This window comes from Oncorhynchus gorbuscha, linkage group LG05 (genome assembly GCF_021184085.1).
Source record: "Oncorhynchus gorbuscha isolate QuinsamMale2020 ecotype Even-year linkage group LG05, OgorEven_v1.0, whole genome shotgun sequence".
Taxonomy (NCBI): domain Eukaryota; kingdom Metazoa; phylum Chordata; class Actinopteri; order Salmoniformes; family Salmonidae; genus Oncorhynchus; species Oncorhynchus gorbuscha.
This window is the reverse complement of record NC_060177.1, coordinates 26,383,480-26,409,545: the sequence shown is the minus strand read 5'-3', so window position 1 is coordinate 26,409,545 and position 26,066 is coordinate 26,383,480. Positions and strand designations below refer to the sequence as shown.

Here is a 26,066-nt window from a genome sequence, read left to right as displayed (position 1 = left end):
GTCACTCAAGATACTTCATCATTCACAGGCTAACACCACATCATATCTCAAGAGTCTTAAGTGTGATACTGGTGGCACAATGTAGCAAATTTATGAGTAGCATCCTGATAGGACACCAACCGTAGAGGATGTAGGTTCCCAGAGGCCTCAGCAGACCAAGGCCTTTACCAGTGTTCTCCCCAGACAGACAGTCCAGGACGATGTCCACTCCCTCTGGAGAGATCCTACCAAATACAGGAAATTCAATTAACGAGAATCAACACGTTCCTCATTTACAGACAGCCTCAACTACAGGCTTCATCAGACGCCTATCAATCTATTAGTCATTCAATGTTTAGTTCAGATTTCAATAGTTACATTTATATATTTTTAGCAAATACTAAACAATCCACTTTATTGACAATTCGATCAGCCCTTTGTTCCATCAGATTCCACTCTTGATTTCAAGTGATACAGTATTAAAAGCATTGGCATGACTCACTTAAGAACACCAATGTGAAAGAAAGAATGAGAGGCATGTTCTGATCAAGGGGTCCTATAGCCTTCCTTTCTGCCTGGTGGTCTGACCGCCTGCTTGGCTAAACTGCTCGGCGGTCTTATGATGCTCATGGCCTTGCATATTATAAAAGGAGCGACTTAAGACCTATTTAATTTAGCTTTTCTCTTGATCCTGAGAGGAATGTGGGGCCACAGAGATGAAAGGCTTATTAATCTGCCTCTCCCTCTGATATGGCTGTATTTACTACCAGTGTGATATGCAGGCAGACAGTATTCTCCCTCTGATATGGCTGTATTTACTACCATTGTGATATGCAGGCAGACAGTATTCTCCCTCTGATATGGCTGTATTTACTACCATTGTGATATGCAGGCAGACAGTATTCTCCCTCTGATATGGCTGTATTTACTACCATTGTGATATGCAGGCAGACAGTATTCTCCCTCTGATATGGCTGTATTTACTACCATTGTGATATGCAGGCAGACAGTATTCTCCCTCTGATATGGCTGTATTTACTACCATTGTGATATGCAGGCAGACAGTATTCTCCCTCTGATATGGCTGTATTTACTACCATTGTGATATGCAGGCAGACAGTATTCTCCCTCTGATATGGCTGTATTTACTACCATTGTGATATGCAGGCAGACAGTATTCTCCCTCTGATATGGCTGTATTTACTACCAGTGTGATATGCAGGCAGACAGTACTCTCCCTCTGATATGGCTGTATTTACTACCAGTGTGATATGCAGGCAGACAGTATTCTTCCTCTGATATGGCTGTATTTACTACCAGTGTGACATGCAGGCAGACAGTATTCTTCCTCTGATATGGCTGTATTTACTACCAGTGTGATATGCAGGCAGACAGTATTCTCCCTCTGATATGGCTGTATTTACTACCAGTGTGATATGCAGGCAGACAGTATTCTCCCTCTGATATGGCTGTATTTACTACCAGTGTGATATGCAGGCAGACAGTATTCTCTCCCTCTGATATGGCTGTATTTACTACCAGTGTGATATGCAGGCAGACAGTATTCTCCCTCTGATATGGCTGTATTTACTACCAGTGTGATATGCAGGCAGACAGTATTCTCCCTCTGATATGGCTGTATTTACTACCAGTGTGATATGCAGGCAGACAGTATTCTCCCTCTGATATGGCTGTATTTACTACCAGTGTGATATGCAGGCAGACAGTATTCTCCTCTGATATGGCTGTATTTACTACCATTGTGATATGCAGGCAGACAGTATTCTCCCTCTGATATGGCTGTATTTACTACCAGTGTGATATGCAGGCAGACAGTATTCTCCCTCTGATATGGCTGTATTTACTACCAGTGTGATATGGCTGTATTTACTACCAGTGTGATATGCAGGCAGACAGTATTCTCCCTCTGATATGGCTGTATTTACTACCAGTGTGATATGCAGGCAGACAGTATTCTTCCTCTGATATGGCTGTATTTACTACCATTGTGATATGCAGGCAGACAGTATTCTCCCTCTGATATGGCTGTATTTACTACCATTGTGATATGCAGGCAGACAGTATTCTCCCTCTGATATGGCTGTATTTACTACCATTGTGATATGCAGGCAGACAGTATTCTCCCTCTGATATGGCTGTATTTACTACCAGTGTGATATGCAGGCAGACAGTATTCTCCCTCTGATATGGCTGTATTTACTACCAGTGTGATATGCAGGCAGACAGTATTCTCCCTCTGATATGGCTGTATTTACTACCAGTGTGATATGCAGGCAGACAGTATTCTCCCTCTGATATGGCTGTATTTACTACCAGTGTGATATGCAGGCAGACAGTATTCTCCCTCTGATATGGCTGTATTTACTACCAGTGTGATATGCAGGCAGACAGTATTCTCCTCTGATATGGCTGTATTTACTACCAGTGTGATATGCAGGCAGACAGTATTCTTCCTCTGATATGGCTGTATTTACTACCAGTGTGATATGCAGGCAGACAGTATTCTCCCTCTGATATGGCTGTATTTACTACCAGTGTGATATGCAGGCAGACAGTATTCTCCCTCTGATATGGCTGTATTTACTACCAGTGTGATATGCAGGCAGACAGTATTCTCCCTCTGATATGGCTGTATTTACTACCAGTGTGATATGCAGGCAGACAGTATTCTCCCTCTGATATGGCTGTATTTACTACCAGTGTGATATGCAGGCAGACAGTATTCTCCCTCTGATATGGCTGTATTTACTACCAGTGTGATATGCAGGCAGACAGTATTTACTCCCTCTGATATGGCTGTATTTACTACCAGTGTGATATGCAGGCAGACAGTATTCTCCCTCTGATATGGCTGTATTTACTACCAGTGTGATATGCAGGCAGACAGTATTCTCCCTCTGATATGGCTGTATTTACTACCAGTGTGATATGCAGGCAGACAGTATTCTCCTCTGATATGGCTGTATTTACTACCAGTGTGATATGCAGGCAGACAGTATTCTCCCTCTGATATGGCTGTATTTACTACCAGTGTGATATGCAGGCAGACAGTATTCTCCCTCTGATATGGCTGTATTTACTACCAGTGTGATATGCAGGCAGACAGTATTCTCCCTCTGATATGGCTGTATTTACTACCAGTGTGATATGCAGGCAGACAGTATTCCTCTGATATGGCCTCTGATATGGCTGTATTTACTACCAGTGTGATATGCAGGCAGACAGTATTCTCCCTCTGATATGGCTGTATTTACTACCAGTGTGATATGCAGGCAGACAGTATTCTCCCTCTGATATGGCTGTATTTACTACCAGTGTGATATGCAGGCAGACAGTATTCTCCCTCTGATATGGCTGTATTTACTACCAGTGTGATATGCAGACAGTATTCTCCCTCTGATATGGCTGTATTTACTACCATTGTGATATGCAGGCAGACAGTACTCTCCCTCTGATATGGCTGTATTTACTACCAGTGTGATATGCAGGCAGACAGTATTCTCCCTCTGATATGGCTGTATTTACTACCAGTATGATATGCAGGCAGACAGTATTCTTCCTCTGATATGGCTGTATTTACTACCAGTGTTATATGCAGGCAGACAGTATTCTTCCTCTGATATGGCTGTATTTACTACCAGTGTTATATGCAGGCAGACAGTATTCTTCCTCTGATATGGCTGTATTTACTACCAGTGTTATATGCAGGCAGACAGTATTCTTCCTCTGATATGGCTGTATTTACTACCAGTGTGATATGCAGGCAGACAGTATTCTTCCTCTGATATGGCTGTATTTACTACCAGTGTTATATGCAGGCAGACAGTATTCTTCCTCTGATATGGCTGTATTTACTACCAGTGTGATATGCAGGCAGACAGTATTCTTCCTCTGATATGGCTGTATTTACTACCAGTGTTATATGCAGGCAGACAGTATTCTTCCTCTGATATGGCTGTATTTACTACCATTGTGATATGCAGGCAGACAGTATTCTTCCTCTGATATGGCTGTATTTACTACCAGTGTGATATGCAGGCAGACAGTATTCTCCCTCTGATATGGCTGTATTTACTACCAGTGTGATATGCAGGCAGACAGTATTCTCCCTCTGATATGGCTGTATTTACTACCAGTGTGATATGCAGGCAGACAGTATTCTCCCTCTGATATGGCTGTATTTACTACCATTGTGATATGCAGGCAGACAGTATTCTCCCTCTGTCAATAAGTACTGAGGGGGAACCAGGGATTAGGCTCCTTAAGAAAGGAACTCAAGAGGAAAGCTTGGTTGAATGTATGCATTTCTAAAGCACTTCAGAATCAATTCAGAATGTGATTATCAGATGGACATGCTTTAAGCCTCCTGACTGCATGACTCACCTCCAAAACACTATTCCTATTAGACAGTAGACATGAAGTTAGCCTTGGTGTAGAGGGTTATTTTCTGATTGTCTCCTATTGAGGAGGCAGCATCCCTATGGATTGCACTGATTGCCAATCAAACAAGATAATTAGTGACGGGAGACTAAATCCATACAGTTACATATCGGGATATTATTTTTGAACGATATATCGTATCGTTATGACAATATCGCAATATTATTTTTGCGCTAGTTGTCTGTACCTACACTCAAACTCCAGTATTTTTCCTCCAAAGCTTGCTCTCCATCTTCTTTTTAAATAGGGAGCCAATTTGTTTTCAGCACCTTTATTTCCATGACTGATCTAAACTAATTTTCTCATGGCTCTCACTTGTCCCTCTGCAGCAGACATATGGTGAGTAATATGTTTGGAACAGACAAGACAAAGACATGCAGAGTGATCTGAATGGGCGTAGTATTTATGAGGCATCGGGGTGCTTTCCTGATTGGCCCAGCTGTTCCACGTCCCCAGCAGACAGCCTGTTGCAGGTTGCCTTCAGAGAGCCTCTGAGCACTCTGCCCCACACACTGCCGTTGCTCTCGGAGACGAGCTACGTGTTGCCATAGGGACAGCAGCCACACACGTCCAAATATGGCATCGACTAACATCTGCATCCTCCCTGAGCTCTACATGCTCTGTGTTCTACGTTATCACATTATCATTTCATATGTACATATCAAATTGCACATTATAAACCGAAAGAGATTATTAATAATTACGTGAAATTATGTCTAAACATATTTTAGTAAACCTGTAAGATCCAACAAAATTACACATTTGCGAACAAATTAGTCTTATTCATAAAAAATTGTGTAGAACAATTACCTCTGCAGCTCTATGTTTAGAAGAAAGATTTTATCCCAATAATTGCTATTGTAGAACAAAAAACAAACCTTACTTTTTAACTTCTTGTACATAATCAGCATTTCTGTCGAAGAGGTGGGTCACAGAGTCTCTGATGGCTTCATGTTTGAAAGATGAGGCCGTTCCAAACACAGTGACACTGGGTATAGTGGAGCACAGCTGAGCCACAGCTTGACCCTGAAAAACACCACACTATCCCAGTCAGACTCTCCAAGACACAGACACAATTACACAAGGCCAATCCAGACAATGACATGTCCACAGCTTTACCAACCATAATCCATATTTGATATGAAAAATAATTACAATAATTATTCTCATCCTGTTCTAATCATTCAACACACTAAGTAAAGACGGTAAATGTTTTCTTGTCCATCTCTACTACAGTATGGTACTACATGTGTGAATTAAACAACAGAGGTATACCCCATTGTGTGCATCAGTCTGAAATCTGAGCAGTCGCTCTACTGTGTGTTGACACACTGTAAGAGGTTGTTCATGAATTACAGTCTGTAGGAGCGTCTCTAGAAGCTGGGAATTAAGCTGGGAATTAAAGCTGGGAATCACTAACAGTGCTTTCGCTAAAGGGAAATGTGCTACATGAGCCTGATAATTCAATGTCTTGTAAAAAAAAAAAAAAAATGTTTGAAGAGTCTGTGTGCATATATACTGTAACCAGCACAGCCCAGACACTCTATCTTCAACCACAGTCACATCTTTCCTAGATGTTGTTTTCTCAGCCACATCTCACCATCATCTTCAAACATGAATAGAGCATTATGTAAAACAGCATCTGAGCTGTCTGATAATAGCCACAGGCTGTTACCCTCAAGAGCCACCAGAGATACACACCTTGGCGGTATCTATAGTAACATCACTGATATCATTTTCAGGAGATGCTGTGTTTTTCTTTCCACCTCCTTTTGGGAGTTGACTTACCACACCCCCTCCTGCTGAATGGACCAATACTGACATCCCCTCTCGGAGATTGGCAACCTCAAACAGCATCATGTAGGCAGCCACGAAGTTCATGGAGAAGGCTGCTGCCTCAGGAAAAGTCATATCATCAGGCATGTTATAGACGTAATCCAGCGGTGTGCAAACCACCTCTGCCCAGGCGTTGTAATTTACAAAAGCCATAACCCGGTCTCCTATCTGGAGAGAGGAAAGGGTCAACTATAAAATATGATAAGTGCACATTTGAGAGGTGACATGGTTACAGGTTTGTTTTAGATGCAACAAACTTCACATGTTACTCTGACCAATGCATTTCAAAATATCAACATTAACCATTTCAAACTGGAAAACAAATTGATCATTTGGGAGGTAAAAATGCAAAGTGAGGTCAATATAGTTGTGCTACTAATCCATGACATAATATCTGTGACATACTGTGATCTGGATTCACTGACCTCGAATCCCTTGGTGTTTCCTCCCATCGCCTCAACTATTCCAGAACATTCAAATCCAGGGACAAGTGGAGTTTTCGGAGGATTGTCAATATTACCTTGACGCACCATAAGATCCAGGAAGTTCAAGCCACTGCAACAGTAAACGTCTCATTGATATAAACCTCACAATCAAGCAAAGTTATTTATTTTTAAGAAGACACAATATTGCATGATGGACATTTTCACTATTGGATAAATGTTACTTAGACATTTAGCAGACGCTTTTTAAAATACGTATGGGTGGTCCCGGGAATCGAACCCACTATCCTGGCGTTACAAGCGCCATGCTCTACCAACTATGTTACTAAATAAAAGCCTTAGCAGTCATAAATTCACAACACAAACTGTTTGACATCTACAAACCCATGCTTGAATTCCAGACTATTAAAACTGGCTACAGTTCCAAGGCCATGGTGATTCACATGCACTGAACAATGAATAGCCAATCTGTGATAGAGCATATCTGTAACAGGCTCTCCTCCCTCTTATGGAAAAATCGCATGCCACTTGTTGAAAGTATAGTTTATGTGTATTTATTATGGATTTCAATATTATCAATAAAACAATATGGTTGGACTAAAGACAATTATTCAATCCCTCAACTGAATATCCTTACTAAATGCCAAGTAGCCTATCATAAGAGAATAGAGCACAAATACCACAACTCTAGGACTTTGTATGAGCCAGTTGTAAAGAGAAAATCCATTTCAACTGGCTTGAGGTATTTACAGTAACTATTCCTCCTTCTGCCAATAAAAACTGATTAAGATTATCAGTCAAGAACAAGCCAAGCAAAAAACAATATTTAGCCAAATTGTAATTCATTCCATCATTTCAGGTGTTTTTGCTTTTCATTTGCATGATTGGTCCACAGACAGTCCTTATTAATAATCTACGACAAACAGTGAAACATCAGAGGGCACGTGGCTTCATGAATGCAGTGAGTCATTTTCTAGTGTCACTTTTACAAACTATACAGGTCGAGTTGAACCTACTTTAATTCAAGATGTATTCATGGCTCGCCCATACTGAATCAGAATCTGCAACATGTTGCAATACACTTGTGAATGTGGTAACTTCGCATCACTGATATTTTAAGATCATTTAGGCAGGCATCAATGTAACAATGAATCAACAGTTTAATATGCAACGTTTACCATGCTTTGACGCGAATTTTCACTTCTCCCTCCTGTGGCTCAGGCATCACCTTCTTGGTTACCCGGAGTTTGTTGAGACCCCCGAAACCGGAAAGTATTACGGCTCGCATTTCTTTGGCATCTCCTGCAGATACTACAGTTTCTGTTTCTTTTGCTCCATTCTTCTCTATCATGTGTTCAGTTTCCTCTGTCATCTCCGTTCCTTCTTTAGCCATGTCGGTGGGCTTCATGGGGCTGGAAGGGGATGCTCGAGCTTGTAACTGGTCCTTCCCTCCTTTCAAGTTCAGAATGCGCAGTATGAGCCGAATCAGTTCTCTTTTGGAAGAGGGAGAGGCTATTCGCACCAAAGATGTTTATAAACCTTGGATTGCTGGTGCTATGATTGGCCAATGAGAGGATTTGAAGCCACCACTCGCCATATTGGCACTCCTCAATTAAACGTTTCAAGGACAAAATTGCATCTATTTATGTATTGTTTGTTGTAGTGGGGACAGTAACATTATTCATCTAAAAAATATATCCTTTAAGGATTGAATTTGTTTAGCTCGCATAATATGATTTAAAAGTATGCATTACATTGTCTGTAACACGTGGCAAAAACGAATGTAGACATTCATACATGTATTTATGTAGCTTCCAAAATATTTGTTTTACACTGGTGGGGAAATGCCAAGATGGAGGTACAGAAACTACAACTCGGCGCCCCCTTACAGTCATCTAGTGTATATATAAATCATTAGCAGGGACACGCCTGGTGCCCAAATTGATCACGTATGTCTTGCAGTTGAGAGTCGAGTGGAGACGAAAGGCTTCGGTTCAGTCAGTCGTGCTGATGAGCCTAGTTAATGTTGACTTGATGGCAAAAACAGAAGCATGGCATTGGCACTAATTCAAACTTGTAAAATAAAGTTATGTTTATTTCAATGGACGACGGAGAAATAACTTGTATTGGTCACCATCTGGATGTCAGCTAACGTACAACAAGCCGGTGTGAATGACCAGCACAACGGTATGATATCGAGGTGGAGCACTGCTGCAGCAGTTGCTTCACGGGCCAGTAACGTGGCGAATTTGTTCCATGCCACTTGATTATATGTAGAGTAGGACAGCAGCCTACACGATAAATAACTTTAAATATTTGTAGTAACCATTTAGATGTCACTGTGATACAGTCTACTGCCCAATGGGGATAGTTTGTTCTGCAAAGCAGGCAACACAACAACACGTCCTGCAGTAAGGAGAGAAGTAGGTATCTTGATAGTGTCGTAATATCAGGCCAGGCTGACAACTAAAGTGCATTTATTGTAGTGATTTTCACCAAACATGTGGCCTACAACTACGGCATAAGGTCAACATTTTTGTAAACATTTATTTAAAAAATATTTTTAAAAATCTTGTATACATATGATTCTGATATCGATATGTATTGCGCACCTATGGATTTGTGCACCAATGAAACGGGGTAAGGCTGTACAGTGAATATACAGTACCAGTCAAAAGTTTGGACACACCTACTCATTCAAGGGTTTTCTTTATTTGTACTATTTTCTACATTGTAGAATAATCGTGAAGATATCAAAACTATGAAATAACACATATGAATCATGTAGTAACCAAAAAAGTGTTAAACAAATCAAAATACATTTGCACACTCTTGGCATTCTCTCAACCAGCTTAATAAGGAATGCTTTTCCAACAGTCTTGAATGAGTTCCCACATATGCTGAGCACTTGTTGGCTGCTTTTCCTTCACTCTACAGTCCAACTCATCCCAAACCATCTCAATTGGGTTGAGGTCGGGTGATTGTGGAGGCCAGGTCATTTGATGCAGCACCATCACTCTCCTTCTTGGTCAATTAGCCCTTACACAGCCTGGAGCTGTGTTTTGGGTCATTGTCCTGTTGAAAAACAAATGATAGTCCCACTAAGTGCAAACAAGATGGGATGGCATATCACTGTGGAATGCTGTGGGAGCCATGCAGGTTAAGTGTGCCTTGAATACTAAATAAATCACTGACTGTGTCACCAGCAAAGCACCGCCACACCATCACACTTCCTCCTCCATGCTTCACGGTGGGAACCACACATGCGGAGATCATCCGTTCACCTACTCTGCGTCTCACAAAGACACGGTGGTTGGAACCAAAAATCTCAAATTTGGACTCATCAGACCAAAGAACAGATTTCACCGGTCTAATGTTCATTGCTTGTGTTTCTTGGCCCAATCAAGTCTCTTCTTCTTAATGGTGTCCTTTAGTAGTGGTTTCTTTGTAGCGATTGAACCATGATGGCCTGATTCACGCAGTCTCCTCGGAACAGATGATGTCTGTTACTGGAACTCTGTCAAGCATTTATATGGGTTGCAATCTGAGGTGCAGCTAACTCTACTGAACTTAACCTCAGCAGCAGAGGTAACTCTGGGTCTTCCTTTCCTGTGGTGGTCCTCAAGAGCCAGTTTCATCATAGCGCTTAATGGCTTTTGTAACTGCACTTGAAAAAACGTTAAAAGTTCTTGACATTTTCCCGGATTGACTACCCTTCATGTCTTAATGTAATGGACTGTCGCTTCTCTTGGCTTATTTGAGCTGTTCTTGCCATAATATGGACTTGGTCTTTTACCAAATAGGGCTATTTTATGTATACCACCCATACCTTGTCACAACACAACTGATTGGCTCAAAAACATTAAGAAGGACAAGAAATCCCACAAATGAACTTTCAACAAGGCGCACCTGTTAATTGAAATGCATTCCAGGTGACTACCTCATGAAGCTGGTTGAGAGAACGCCAAGAGTTTGTAAAGCTGTCATCAAGGCAAAGCGTGGCTACTTTGAAGAATCTCAAATATAAAATATTTTTTCATTTGTTTAACATTTTTTTGGTTGCTACAACAATGTAGAAAATAGTACAAATAAAGAAAAATCCTTGAATGAGGTGTGTCCAAACTTTGGACTTGTACTGTATGCATGTCCCCCAATGCAATTATGTTGTCTAATACATCCACAGTGGGATCATTGTCTTATGTCAGATGGCATCACTCCTTTGCAAAGCGCATCTCTCAACCGATCAGTGCAGGTGGAATTTACGCATTATCTGAAGTAACACAATGCAGTTGGATTTCAACAGATTTTTCTGTTTATTGTCAAATGAATTAATTATTGTATTTCATTTTAAATTATGTAACAACATCCAACTTTGTTTAGGATTATTCTGTCCAAATATGACACGATTCCAATATTTTTATCCCTTAACATCACTTTCAAACGGGGTACTTTTATTTTGAAGACAAACTGCAAATTCCACTATTGTGGCTACAAATGAGCACGTGATCAGACAAGGTTATTCGCAAATTTCTTCTTCCAGGCACATAAATTCAAATATTTGTGAGTATCAAAACACAGACCGAACATTAATTGACTATCATAACACATAGGCACTCTATATCAGTATTTGAGAAATATCAAAATTATGAATGCCCATTTACTGGCAATAGTTTGTCTATAATCCAATCATAACCTGTTTATGAATAATTGAGCAACAAAGTTACATCTCAAGTAGACTACCATGTCGTAAAATGTATTCTCACTTTAAGAAAATATTGGCCAGGGAAATAGCTAGTGGGTCCCACCTGATAGTGAATTTCCCAGTAGAAAAAACTGCTGTACATTTACCAAGTTTGGGTCGCATTGGGGCCACACAGTAGAAGTAGGTCAACACAGTGATTATTACAATCTAATGAGGTTGTTAGACACCTGCAAATTACAAGTTCTACAGTAGTGTAGGCAAAATCCTGAAGTATCCCATAAATAAAGACATAAGGGTCCTGTGTTTTTGTCCTTTTAATCACATACTATTTATTTAAAGCCATCTACTTTATCAGCAACTTGTATTTCTACGTTAATGGTTACAAGGAGGAATACAGAACATAAATACTGGAAACGGAATGAAAACATGTCTCATGACAAACAAACAACTACTACTACTACTACTACACCAAAGAAAAACACAAATATAGGATTTTAAATTACAGATTAAATGTACAAGAATAGTTGAATAACTAGTTGTCTTATCATGAGGTTTTCCGTCTGTTCACTACAATGTATTTGCATCCTATCTTTACAATGGTTACACTATAGGCCAACTCAATTGGATAGGGGCCTAATTGACTTGGCAATTTACTAATGACTCCTGACAGCCTTATTTTGTGCGCATCATAGCTTTTTAGGTCAATGTCTTCTGTAAAGGCATCATTCGAATAATCTCATCATCAATCTCATCAATAATTTAATTGTGTTTATGGTAAATAAATAAAAAATATATGATGGTTTTAGTGTTACATTTATTACACAATTGACATTGTAATATATGTCCCTACCATAAATTCTTCAGATTATTTCTGACAATACTGTCAGGAAGTAACAGGACAAACCATTTCCTTTGTTACTGTCACAGACACATTAGCCATTAATCTGAGATTTTGGGGTATTTATCCTTAGATGAAAATGTAATCAGCATATGACATTTCGTTTGAGGGGTGTACGTTCATAGACCTACAATTTGTGAAAGGGCTTGTTCCTACTCTCGAGGAACATCTGTGAATATTCGTAGTCCATGCATTCCTTGGATCTCCTCCTTGAGAGCCTGTGGATGAGAACATAGCACTTTTCAGCTATGCTGTTTTTGCAACAATTTTGCATATGGAATAAAATGCAATACAGGATAATAACTTCACCTGAAAGGTTCGATATAAGACTTGACATACTTTGTTGTTGCTTTCTCTCCCCCCACATCCGATCGGTACAAAACAGTATCAACCAAAGCAAATATACAATTTTGACAACTATATAGCCTATACCCTTCCATACAATGGTGCAAACCAATTGATCTCTCCAGAATGTATAGCCATAGGTTACCTGGTTGACTAGTTGGTGTTGTTGAATAGTTCTTTTCCCTTTAAATTCATTGGATTCTATATGGACTTCATACATGGCACCACAGCCACCTGAGAACACAAAACATAATGATACACAATTGTTGAGTGCACCAAAGGAATCAGAGGCGTCATGCCCATAGGGGGAACAAGGGCACGTGCCCCCTAAGATTTGTCCGGTTTTTGATTTTAGCTCCTGGTGATTGGCAGAACTCGCAGGAGGTAAGATTATACATTCATTTGATTAAGCTATGTAGCCTATTGATTATTTCTTGATGAATACATAAAACAAAAATATTTTGTTGTTTCTCTGTAATACTCTCCTCAAAAGTACCTAGCCATTTTCTCTAAAATACCTAGCCATTTTATGAAGTTTGCTTTAGCTAGCCTGCTAGATAGGTTCCCAATCTCCCAACCTCATAACATGCATAGCTTGTCCAACTATCTTAGCTGGCATGTCTACTGGCAATTTTGCTACTTTAGAAATGCAAGTAATTACTAAACGTACTGAATAAAACTCACATTCCTTTCAATCTTTTACCCAGATTTTAGCAGAGATGCAGAGAAGCGTAACAAAAATAAGCACCAGGCATGATGATACAGACAGCTCAAGAGGTATGCTTAGATATGCAGAAGCGTACTTGGTTTAAATGTAATCTGGCACCTTATGATATGATAGTTGTGAATGAATTATGACGCCATGATATGTGCCTGTATTGATATGTATTATGATCCCATGTACTGTGTTGTAATTTGTATGTAATATCCTAGGCATATTAGTGCAGTATATTGATATGTGTGATTTACAATAGTCAGAATGACACCCTCATTAAAATTGAACAGGTAAAGAGGTATGCTTAGATAACCTATCCAGAAAAATCATAGAATTAGGCATAATGATTATGGCTCTAGATTGCAGGAAACATTTTTTTTTATCCAACTTCCCCCTCCGGATCATCCCCCCTCAATACTCTTGTACTTCGTAACACTTCTAAAATAATGTGTGCATGACGCCTCTGCCTAGGCCGAGCACTAGCCGAGCGTAGACTTAACGAGCCCTCGCGCAAATAAATTGAGATGAAGCTGAAAACCTTTTTTCCTCCAGTTATTAGTGATCATGGAGGGAGTGAGATGGAGCGAGGGAAGTGAAGAGTTAAGATGAGATAGGTACAAATGGAAGAGAGGAGTCAGAAGAAAGATGACGCGACTGCTGTGCCTTTAAAGAATGGAAAGGAAGCAGATATGGGGAATGGAAATAAGAGGATTGTCTATGAGGATTCTATGGTGATTGGGGTTTGGTTCTTAGAAAAAGTAAATCTGGGGTTTTGGCATACCCATTTGAGGTCTCAAGGTGGATGGAGAGTAGGATAGGGAAGTATGTATGCAGTATGCTAAGATAGAGATGAGTTTATTCGCTAGGATAGGATTCCTATCCACCTCCCAAAGGGACTGAGCAGTGTGCATGGTCTGACTGGGAGAACGAGAAATAATGTGCTTTAGTTTACAGAGCAGGGCTCCACTCAAGGGTGTGATAGCAGTGCCTCTAAGTGTAGAGGTTGAGCAGTTAAGAGGAAGGTTTCTGGTGTGTGTGAGGCCTTGCGGCGTTGCTGTAAGGAGGAGCTTGTCGGTTTTGCTATGCTTTGATTTGGAGGTACTTTTGACCTGGTAATGTTGAGATATATTGAGCTGTCCGGTTAGAACATTCGTGCCAGCTGTTCTGCAGTGTTTCCGCTGCCAGAAATGTGGCCATGTACCATCCATGTGTAGGATGGGGTAACCTAGATATGCAAGGTATGGAGGTTTCCACTTAGTGGAGGAATATTTGGAGGATGAGCCCAGAAAGTGTAGTAATTGTGGAGGTAGTCGTGAGGCCAGGGCTACAGAGTGCCTGCTAAAGGTGAAACAGATACAGGTGGGAGGGGGTGTTACATAAGCAGTGAGAAGGGTGAATCAGGTGGTAGGATCTCAAGGCTCTCTCCATTGCCTGCTCAGAGGGAGGAGGACAAATAGTGAATGTTCTCAGTGAAATGTATGGATCCAAGCAACTGTGTTTGGACAAATCCAGGTTTCTGACCTTCATTGCCATGGTTGTGAATTGTGCTGCACAAGTAGAAAGCTGGTCAGATAAAATTGGAATTGTTGTGTAGAGCAGCTGAACATTTTCTGGATAATCTAGATATTTCTTAAAAGGATCTACAGAAGTTGTTGGAAGAGGAGGTAATGCTCACTCAGGCCTGTGGTTAGGGATAATGCTTGGTATGATAGTATATGCAGTTTGGCCTGGGTTTTTGGTTGTTTTTCCATAAGTATTTTATTGAACCTATGAGTGCATCTGGTACTCCAATGCACTATTATTATTGGATGCCAACCGCCAATAATCCATAATTCTAGGAAGCCCAGGCTTCTCCTATTTCATTCCAATAGTCGCGTAAACGAGACCTAATATGGAAGGATGACCACGCGAGAATGAGTCCACTGAACACCAGCAAGACATCAACAAATTCAGCGTCGTAGTAACACACATTTGATAATGCATAATGATCTAGCTCGCTGGGCTAGACCATGACCCCTTTTGACACCGATGTTTCCATGTCTATTTACCTGAAATGTCCACAACTTTTAGAGACGTTGCCGATGGAAACTTCTCTTTGAGAAGTTGTGCAATTCGGGTCTCTCCATCTGTCTGAGAAGACAGAGTCCTCTGCAACTGTCTAGAAACCAAAACAGCCTAAAACAAATGTTTTCAAAGACAGTTAGCGAACGTTTGCTAACTCACAATAAATATTGAATTACTAGATGTAACGTTAGATAGCTCACTTAACTAGCTAACGTTAAATGGCCAGTGTCACTTGCTGTCTGATTTGAGTGAGCAGAAAATCGCACTTAACCTTCAAAGTTGGCTAGTCTAAAGTTAAGCATAAGAATGAATGAAATTGATTTACTTGATTTTTTAGAAGAAATCTGGAAATAGAGAGCATCGTGACCAAGTCCTTTACTGAAGATAAAACTAACTATAATGAACAGTAATCAACACAGGTTTTTTTTTTTAAGTCATACCCCTCGATGTCAGTTTTCGTCTCCACAATATGACGTAGGTATACAGTCGTGTCACGCAAACAGCAACGTACACTTTGTTGTAACTGGCGCCCTCTCGTGGTCTGGAGACAACCATCACCCTTTTCACACATTGTTTATTGGCCTAATTAAAACAATAATAAATTGTACAATAATTTGTATTATAAGGGTTTTCCTTGACAATCCTATACAGGACAAAAAAATACATAAGTATATAACACACCAATCACATAATTAAATAGGTAGCAAAACAAACATTTTCATAAAAATATTTCATGGTATATTGATAGGTAGATGATTTTGAGGATATTCATTATGGTTTCCCTTGAGATAAGACTACAGACTACACTGGCATTAGTCCACAGATAACTGCTCACATCATGTGTTGTGCAAAATGTAGCAATACTAGCACATTGTTTAGATAATATTTACAAGGCACTTTGGTATTTAGAGTTTCTAATACTATCCATATTGTTTCCAATGGTCTCTCTTTCTTTGTAGAGGGTAGTAGACTACTCTCTGAGTAAATCATTGCTTTGTCAGACTAATTATCCTTTGGGGTGAAGTATACATGCATGTCCACGTGAAGCTCTGCATTCACATATGCTCGAGCTACCTCCTTGAAAGACTTTGCATCCAGCACTAAGATGAAGCCAGATTGCCCTGGATTGGAGTTGATGACTGTTGTCAAGACCACACCTGGACATAAGATACATTTTGTTAGAATATTGTAGGTGTAATATGATGGACAGACTTTCATTGAAATTCTAACTTTATTCAGCATACAGTGTGAGTGTCTGGCCATTCTAATCAAAACATAAGTCTTCATATTTTTAAGATTTGAGGACCATGTAAAGCAATCTCACCATCATCATCTCCTTCTCCATTGGGTCATGGAATGAACACAGGCTCTGATGGCCAGCAGTTCTCCTCACTCCATTCAGTCCTCTCCTTTGTCTCAGTGTCCAACTTCATGACCTATTTATAAAAGTTAAGTATAGTTAACAAAATATTAGATAAGCGACACATGCAGTTATGTTCACAAAGACCTACATTCAAATCCCAGTGACCTTTACCTTAGTTGCCACTGCAACACAAGTCATGTAGACAAATCTGTACTTCTTGCAGTTGAAGTCATAATTTATCAAATCAAATGTATTTATATAGCCCTTCTTACATCAGCTGATATCTCAAAGTGCTGTACAAAGTGCTGTACAGAGAGAGAGGAGAGAGAGAGAGAGAGAGAGAGAGAGAGAGAGAGAGAGAGAGAGAGAGAGAGAAAAGAAGAAAAGAAAGAAAGAATTAGAGATAGCATCCTTAAATTCACACAGGACACCGGATAAGACAGGAGAAATACTCCAGATATAACAGACTGACCCCAGCCCCCCGGCACATAAACTACTGCAGCATAAATACTGGAGGCTGAGACAGGAGGGGTCAGGAGACACTGTGACCCCATCTGATGATACCCCCGGACAGGGCCAAACAGGCAGGATATAACCCCACCCACTTTGCCAAGGCACAGCCTCCTCACCACTAGAGGGATATCTTCAACCACCAACTTACCATCCTGAGACAAGGCTGAGTATAGCCCATAAAGATCTCCGCCACGGCACAACCCAAGGGGGGGGCGCCAACCCAGACAGGAAGATCACGTCAGTGACTCAACCCACTCAAGTGACTCAGGCGGTTCGTTGCTCCAGAGCCTTTCCATTCACCTTCACACTCCTGGGCCAGACTACACTCAATCATAGGACCTACTGAAGAGATTAGTCTTCAGTAAAGCCTGAAAGGTTGAGACCGAGTCTGCGTCTCTCAGATGTGCAGGCAGACCATTCCATAAAAATTAAACTCTATAGGAGAAAGCCCTGCCTCCAGCTGTTTGCTCAGAAATTCTAGGGACATTAGGAGGCCTGCGTCTTGTGACCGTAGCGTACGTGTAGGTATGTACGGCAGGACCAAATCGGAAAGATAGGTAAGAGCAAGCCAATGTAATGCTTTGTTGGTTAGCAGTAAAACCTTGAAATCAGCCCTTGCCTTAACAGGAAGCCAGTGTAGGGAGGCTAGCACTGGAGTAATATGATCAAATCATTTGGTTCTAGTCAGGATTCTAGCAGCCATATTTAGCACTAACTGAAGTTTATTTAGTGCTTTATCCGGGTAGCCGGAAAGTAGAGTATTGCAGTAGTCTAACCAAGAAGTAACAAAAGCATGGATTAATTTTTCTGCATCATTTTTGGACAGAAAGTTTCTGATTCTTGCAATGTTACATAGATGGAAAAAATCTGTCCTTGAAACAGTCTTTATGTTCGTCAAAAGAGAGATCAGGATCCAGAGTAACGCCGAGGTCCTTCAGTTTTATTTGAGACAACTGTACAACCATCAAGATTAATTATCAGATTCAACAGAAGATCTCTTTGTTTCTTGGGACCTAGAACAAGCATCTCTGTTTTGTCTGAGTTTAAAGTAGAACGTTTGCAGCCATCCACTTCCTTATGTCTGAAACACAGGCTTCTAGCGAGGGCAATTTTGGAGCTTCACCATGTTTTATTGAAATGTACAGCTGTGTGTCATCCACAAAGCAGTGAAAGTTAACATTACGTTTTCTAATGACATCCCCAAGAGGTAAAATATATAGTGAAAACAATAGTGGTCCTAAAAGGAACCAGTTGATTTGTCAGAGGACAAAACATTCACAGAGACAAACTGATATCTTTCTGACAGATAAGATCTAAACCAGGCCAGAACTTGTCCGTATAGACCAATTTAGGTTTCCAATCTCTCCAAAAGAATGTGGTGATCGATGGTATCAAAAGCAGCACTAAGGTCTAGGAGCACGAGGACAGATGCAGAGCCTCGGTCTGACGCCATTAAAAGGTAATTTACCACCTTCACAAGTGCAGTCTCAGTGCTATGATGGGGTCTAAAACCAGACTGAAGCATTTCATATACATTGTTTGTCTTCAGGAAGGCAGTGAGTTGCTGTGCAACAGCCTTTTCTAAAAAAAATTGAGAGGAATGGAAGAATTGATATAGGCCGATAGTTTTTTATATTTTCTTGGTCAAGGTTTGGCTTTTTCAAGAGAGGCTTTATTACTGCCACTTTTAGTGAGTTTGGTTCACATCCGATGGATAGAGAGCCATTTATTATGTTCAACATAGGAGGGCCATCAGTAGTTTGGTTGGAATAGAGTCCAGAAGACAGCTGGAAGGATTAGAGGCCATGACTATTTAAGTGATTGTGTCGAGAGCTACAGAATTACAAATGTTTAGTGTCTCCATTGATCTAAGGTCCTGACAGTTCTGTGCAGACACAGGACAACTGGGTTTTGAAAAAATATGCATATTCATAGTGCAGTCCGTAATGTGTTCTCATGATCATGATATTTTCATTGAAGAAGTTCATGAATTCATCACTGCTGAAGTGAAGGTCATCTTTACTTGGGGAATGCAGCTTTTTTACTTTGATTTTGCACAGTACTGTCTTTCCAAGCTAGGTGGAATACTTCCAATTTGGTGGAGCACCATTACCTACATGAATTCCAAAGTTTAAAATTGGTTTGAGTACCAGAGATTAAGTCAAAACCGGAACCATTTTGATCCAGACCTAGACCAAGGACCAGTGGATCAAGACCAAGACCAGACCAAAACCAGTTTAAATGGATAAAAATATGATCCTGGGGCCTCAACATATGGCCCAAAACATGCACGCAAAAGTTGGCATTTATAAAAATTTAATTTGACATGATAATGTGCTTATCGTCACGCAAACTTGAGACAGTTTCTAGTGGTTAAAGTATTGCATTGCAATTAAGGCAAAAGTAGCCTAGTTACCTAGTAGTAGCTCACTGGGGACAGATGTCAGTTCAATGTCTAGTTTTGATTTAGATTGGGTTGAGATGTCAACTAATGGGAATTCGACTTGAAAAATAATAAAGAATACCATGGCATTGGGTTTAGGTTAAAAGTTTGGGTGAAAGAAATAAGAAATTGCCTTACATTGATGACTTTTTGCAAATCCAATCAGTTTTCCACGTTGATTCAACATCATCACATTGGATTTGTTTGTTGAAATGATGGGGAAACAAGGTTGGTTCAGCCAGTTTTTGCCGAGTGGGAGCCTTGTGAAGGGATATATGATGACACTTCATAACAACAACAAAAAACAGGCAACTAAATATTATAGCAATGCAATCATTTGCCTTTAGTGAGAATATCTATTTTATCTTTGCATTCTAAAATATTTAGAAATAGGCATCCATTTCCTATTCAATTTCCATGATCATTGCATAATACATTCCTCACCTTTTCTGACTGTGATGGATTTATACTGGCGAAATAGCGAGCCTATAGCCTACAACAAGTTAGGCTAGACTACATATGCCCCCATCTCTCATTTATTTGGACCCAATTCACACGAGTAAATAGATAAGCTCCAGTATTTCAACTATTTAGCTCTATGCGATCTGATCCAACGCGCAGTTTAATGGTAGAACTGACAGTTCACGTCCATTGACGTTTGTAGGCTTTGTCTGAATACTGGAACGTCACATTCCTCAAGAAGACAATATTTAATTTACAACCTAATGTAATGTAATGCTACTGGCGGCAGAGAAGTCAGGCGCAGGAGAGCGGAAACGGATTTACAACGGGCGAGTTTAATAACCATAAACCACCGTAAACAGAATCAATACAATAAACGTGTCCCCTGGTATGTCCTGCTCTTCCATATGGGAGTCCCTCAAAGCATACCTACGTTGCCAAATGATTTCTTATACAGCCTACAAAACAAAGCTCGCTCTCAGCGGCTTCGAGACCTGAGCGAAGCCATAGCTACATTGGATGAGAAATATGCTACACATCCTTCCTCTAAATCTCTTTCAGAACGCCAGCTACTCCAATCTGAATTTGAAGAGCTCTCTACCAGACAAGCTGAACAATTACAAGCTTGATACAGAGTGTAGGAGCAAGGCGACAAGGCCAGTAAACTCCTTGCACATCATATCCGTAAATCTGAGGCCTCATGTTTAATCCCACAATTAAAGACCCTGTCTGGTGCTACCACAGTTATACATAAAGAGATGAATGATCAATTCAAACAATGTTACTCTGTGCTGTACACCTCTGAATCTCCTCAAGCCCCTTTGTTGATTGATTCGTTCTTCGATGGTCTGAATATGCCTTCAACTGATACAGACTCCCATGACGGTTAAGAAGAACAATTTACACCTGAGGAAATTGCAACTGCAGTGTCCACAATGAAAGTGGTGAATCACCGGGTCCAGACGGTTTTCCAAACAAATTTGGTTTGCCCATTCCTGTCTCGATTATTTGCAGAGCGCCTTAATATATCAAAGCTACCGCCTAGTCTTTATCAGGCTTCATTACAGGCTTCAAAAACAAGGACCCCTTGGATGTGGATCTTATCACCCAATCTCGCTTTTAAACCATGATTACAAAATCCTAGCCAACCTCTTAGCCATCCGAATGGAAGGCTCGCTGCACCAAGTAATACACTCGGACCAAACGGGCTTTATGAGAAATAGACATTCGTTTTCAATATTAGACGCCTTATGAATATACTGTACTCTCCAGCGTTGGGGAAAAAAACTTTTTACCTCATTGAATGGGACTACAAACAGATCACCGACTATTTCGAATCCCACCGTACCTTCTCCGTTATGCAATCTGGTTTCTGAGCTGGTCATGCCACGCTCAAGGTCCTAAACGATATCATAACCACCATCGATAAAAGACAATACTGTGCAGCCGTATTCATCGACCTGGCCAAGGCCATTCTTATTGGCAGACTCAACAGCCTTGGTTTCTCAAATGGCTGCCTCGCCTGGTTCACCAGAGTTCAGTGTGTCAAATCGAACCTCTGGCAGTCTCTATGGGGGTGCCACAGGGTTCAATTCTCAGGCTGACTCTTTTCTCTGTATATATCAATGATGTTGCTCTTGCTGCTGGTGATTCTCTGATCCACCTCTACGCAGACGACACCATTCTGTATACTTCTGGCCCTTCTTCGGACACTCTGTTAACAAACCTCCAGACGAGCTTCAATGCCATTACAACTCTCCTTCAGTGGCCTCCAACTGCTCTTAAATGCAAGTACAACTAAATGCATGCTCTTCAACTGATCGCTGCCCGCACCTGCCCACCCGTCCAGCATCATGACTCTGGATGGTTCTGACTTAGAATATGTGACTTAGAACTACAAATACCCAGGTGTCTGGCTAGACCGTAAACTCTTTGCTTTATCTTGGCCAGGTCGCAGTTGTAAATGATAACTTGTTATCAACTGGCCTACCTGTGTCACTCCTGCTCTTCCCTTCCCCTGGCGCTTGAGGGCGCCAGATTACCCTGCATCACACTGCCATCTATCATGCACACCTGCCTTCCCTCGTCACTTGCATCAGCATTATTGGACTCACCTGGACTCACTTATCTCCTGTTAATTTCCTCCCCTATATTTGCCAGTTCCCTAGCTCTGTTCCCTGCTGCTTCATTGTATTGTTTTTGTCTTAGTATTAGTTCTGGGGGAGGAACTTGGGGTTTGGGGAGGAACTTAGGGATGACACCTGGGAATCTGTGCTGCACAGGGTGCATTCGTCATCTTTTATCACCAGACACAGCCTCATTCAATTCAAGGTGGTTCACCATATCCACTGGTCCGGTGCCAAACAGAATATTCTCTCATTTTGATCCTACCTCTGTTCGATGTCAAACGGAACCAGCCACAATGTCGGACACTGTTGTTCATACAACTCTTTTAGCCAGACGGCTAATGCTCCAGAACTGAAAGATGGCGGTTCCCCATCATATAAATATTGGGTGGGAGATGTGTTGTGCTGTCTGAAATTAGACAAATGGAATTCAATAAACGTGGCAACCACAAACTGTTTTATGATGCTTGGGCTCCAAACATAACAACAAACAGCCTTACTTTGATCAGTCCACCCTCTGATGGCATTCTTATCAAAACAAAAATAAGGCTGGTTGGAGGAGCATTTCTTTGTGGGTTTTTTGGGAGGACTTTGAGGTTGGTGATGTGCCTATTGATTCTTATTGAATGTGATTTGTGGATGCCTTATTCCTCTTGCTCTGTCAGAGCCCAACATGTGAGCTTGTTTTGCCTTGTTTTTATTTGGTTTACACTTACATTGTAAAAAAATAATAATAATAATAATATTGTAAATGTTAATTTTGGTCCAGTGGATGGTCAGTCTGTGGTCATGACTGACTGAATGTGAGTGGTTGCATTTCTCCATCCCTTTCCCTCTTCTGTTTACAGGAACAATAGAAAGGTGACCACTCTGTTCCTGTATTGACTACAGATTGCCCTTTAACCTCAGTACCCATCTGCCCAGTGTGTTTAACTTGTCTAAAGTACGGTATCTTTATAGCTACTGTTTTTCTTATGTGTGTAAAACTGAATAAACAGAGTTTTCCAAAACGTTTTGATTTTTTATGTTGCTCTATGGGGCGGCAGGGTAGCCTAGTGGTTAGAGCGTTGGATTAGTAAGCGGAATGTTGCAAGTTCAAATCCCTGAGCTGACAAGGTACAAATCTGTCATTCTGCCCCTGAACAGGCAGTTAACCCACTGTTCCTAGGCTGTCATAGAAAATAAGAATTTGTTCTTAACTGACTTGCCTGGTTAAGTAAATATAAAATAAAGAAATCCGTAGTGTGATTTATAACATACAGTAGAATTTAACAAACAGTTGATACTTTGCATTGAAGTGTGAAAGCCTACTGTAGTTTTTTTTAGAATAGACATACTGTTCTAGACAAAGTTTCAGAATTCGCAGGCAGTGCAGCATATTTAGGTTCGGGAAAAAGTAAACGCAAAGCATTATTTAATGAAAACTATCTGTTTACATGTCCTTATCTATTTTCAAGTGCCACTGTAAAAGTAAAAACTATTTTGCCAACACCTCCAGAGACATTTGATTACGTTTGCCATTTCTATTCCCTTTAGATACTGTCTTGGCCTGATTCCAAGACTTCCAAAGTAGGCTAGGCCCTATATAGCAAATAAGGTCGTTATTGTCACCACAAAAGCTGAGTAAGTGATGGCCCTTTTTAAGGCTTAGTTATAATGCTCAACAGGTCTGATTTAAAACGGTAACGCTGTGTATGTGTGGTATGCGCCAAGTTTATAATCTCTTTTCAGAAATGATGCAAGCAGATATTTAGTGTAAAATTTACACAACGATTATAAATGAGGCCCCAGTAGAGTAAACATGAGTATAGTTCAGTGCAGTAGAGTAGAGTGTAATTCAGTACAGTACAATATATATATATATATATACAGTACGGTAAATGTGCTCCTTGTCTAAAATGTGTTTGTATGTATGAAATGCATTTTATCCTACAAAGACGGAATAGAACATTGTCGTGGAAATTCAGTACAGAGAGAGACTTGGTCTTGATCATTTCTTCAAACAATCATCTTTATTTAATATCAATTCATTATTGCAATAATGAGACCAGTCTTGACTGACTGTTAGGCTGAGAGTCTAGCATTTACAGACGATGCACAGTTTTTATATAGCTGATACCAAGATTGCTTAGTCAGTCACTTCTAACCTTCCCATAAGCCACCTTGGTTATCTACACAGGATGGTCTTTTACTTAGTTTCCCAGACGCCAGGAAGATGAGACAATGAGGCATTGTTCTTAACTCTTCCAGGCTCCAGAGTCACACACACCACATCTTGTCTATAGAATGCTTGCTTTTAGGTTTTTATCACCAACACAAATCAATTGTCAGCTTCAAGCTATCTCTAGTAGAACCCATTTTCTCAACACCCAGACTAGCTCCCCAGGCTGGGGGTTGTGCGCTGGGCTAACAGTCCTGCCACGTAAAACATTAGTGTAACAGTCTAATTCTCTAATTACAAAGCAATTTGAGGACCTTTACTCCATTCGGAAATACACTACATGACCAAAAGTATGTGGATACCTGCACGTCAAACATCTCATTCCAATATCATGAACATTAATATGGAGTCGGTGCCCCCTTGCTGCTATAACAGCCTCCACTCTTCTGGAAAGGATTTCCACTAGATTTTGTGACACTCTTACGATGTCTTGCTTCCATTCAGCCAAAAGAGCAGAGGTCGGGCACTGATATTGGGCGATTAAGCCTGGCTCGCAGTCGGCGCTCCAATTCATTCCAAAGTTGTTCGATGGGGTTGAGGACAGGCCAGTCAAGTTCTTCCACACCGATCTCCAAAAAATATTTTCTGAAAAAACCTTGCTTTATGCACGGGGGCATTGTCATGCTGAAAGAAGAAAGGACCTTCCCAAAACTGTTGCCATAAAGTTGGAAGCACACTCTTCTAGAATGTCATTGTATGCTGTACATTAAGATTTCGCTTCACTGGAACTACGGGGCCTAGCCCAAACCATGAAAAATAGCCCCAGACCATTATTCCTCCACCAAACCTTACGTTTGGCACTATGCATTCAGGCAGGTAGCGTTCTCCTGGCATCCGCCAAACCCAGTTTCGTCCGTCGGACTACCAGATGGTGAAGCGTGATTCATCACTTCAGAGAGCACGTTTTCACTGCTCCAGAGACCAATGGCCGCAAGCTTTACACCACTCCAGCCAACGCATGGTGATCTTAGGCTTGTGTGCAGCTGCTCGGCCATGGAAACCCATTTCATAAAGCTCCCGACGAACAGTTCTTGTGCTGATGTTGCTTCCAGAGACAGTTTGGATCTCAGTAGTGAGTGTTGCAACCAAGGACAGAAGCATTTTACGTGCTACACGCTTCAGAACTCGGCGGTCCCATTCTCATTCTGTAGCTTGTGTGACCTACCACTTTGCATCTAGGCAGTTGTTGCATCTAGACGTTTCCAATTCACAATAAAAGCACTTACAGTTGACCGGGACAGCTCAAGCACGGCAGACATTTCACCAACTGACTTATTGGATAGGTGGCATCCTATGATGGTGCCATGCTGAACGTTTCTGAGCTCTTCTGTAAGGCCATTCTACTGCTAATGTTTGTCTATGGAGATTGCATGACTGTGTGATTGATTTTATACACCTGTCAGCAACGGGTGTGGCTGAAATAGCCGAATCAATTAATTTGAAGGGGTGTCCACATATGTTTGTATATATAGTGTAACTTTGACCCTCAGCTACT

The 26,066-nt window shown here is 40.8% G+C and overlaps 2 protein-coding genes across 3 annotated transcripts in view; both read right to left on the bottom strand.

Annotated features, from left to right (window-relative positions):
* The window catches only part of LOC124035754 (synaptic vesicle membrane protein VAT-1 homolog-like), a 38,168-nt gene extending 29,936 nt beyond the window's left edge, over window positions 1-8,232 (bottom strand). Inside the window, exons 1-5 of the mRNA XM_046349397.1 lie at window positions 7,898-8,232; window positions 6,702-6,831; window positions 6,229-6,444; window positions 5,324-5,466; window positions 121-224 (exon numbers count right to left, since the gene is read on the bottom strand). Of these exons, the coding sequence (XP_046205353.1) occupies window positions 121-224; window positions 5,324-5,466; window positions 6,229-6,444; window positions 6,702-6,831; window positions 7,898-8,127 (823 nt within the window). The 5' untranslated portion in view covers window positions 8,128-8,232. The remainder of the gene's footprint in view (window positions 1-120; window positions 225-5,323; window positions 5,467-6,228; window positions 6,445-6,701; window positions 6,832-7,897) is intronic.
* A 3,490-nt stretch (window positions 8,233-11,722) lies between these two features.
* Window positions 11,723-22,339, bottom strand: LOC124035752 (bolA-like protein 3). Of its 2 annotated transcripts, none has more exons than XM_046349395.1 (6): window positions 22,215-22,339; window positions 16,768-16,879; window positions 15,769-16,600; window positions 15,428-15,554; window positions 12,810-12,898; window positions 11,723-12,537 (listed from the first exon to the last, which is right to left on the bottom strand). In XM_046349395.1, the coding sequence occupies exons 3-6, from the start codon at window positions 15,802-15,804 to the stop codon at window positions 12,472-12,474; spliced, it is 318 nt and encodes a 105-aa protein (XP_046205351.1). In that variant the 5' UTR covers window positions 15,805-16,600; window positions 16,768-16,879; window positions 22,215-22,339; the 3' UTR covers window positions 11,723-12,471. The 2 variants fall into 2 exon arrangements, with proteins under 2 accessions (XP_046205351.1, XP_046205352.1); XM_046349396.1 differs by lacking the exon at window positions 22,215-22,339 and adding an exon at window positions 21,951-21,968.
* Between the last annotated feature and the right edge of the window lie 3,727 nt (window positions 22,340-26,066).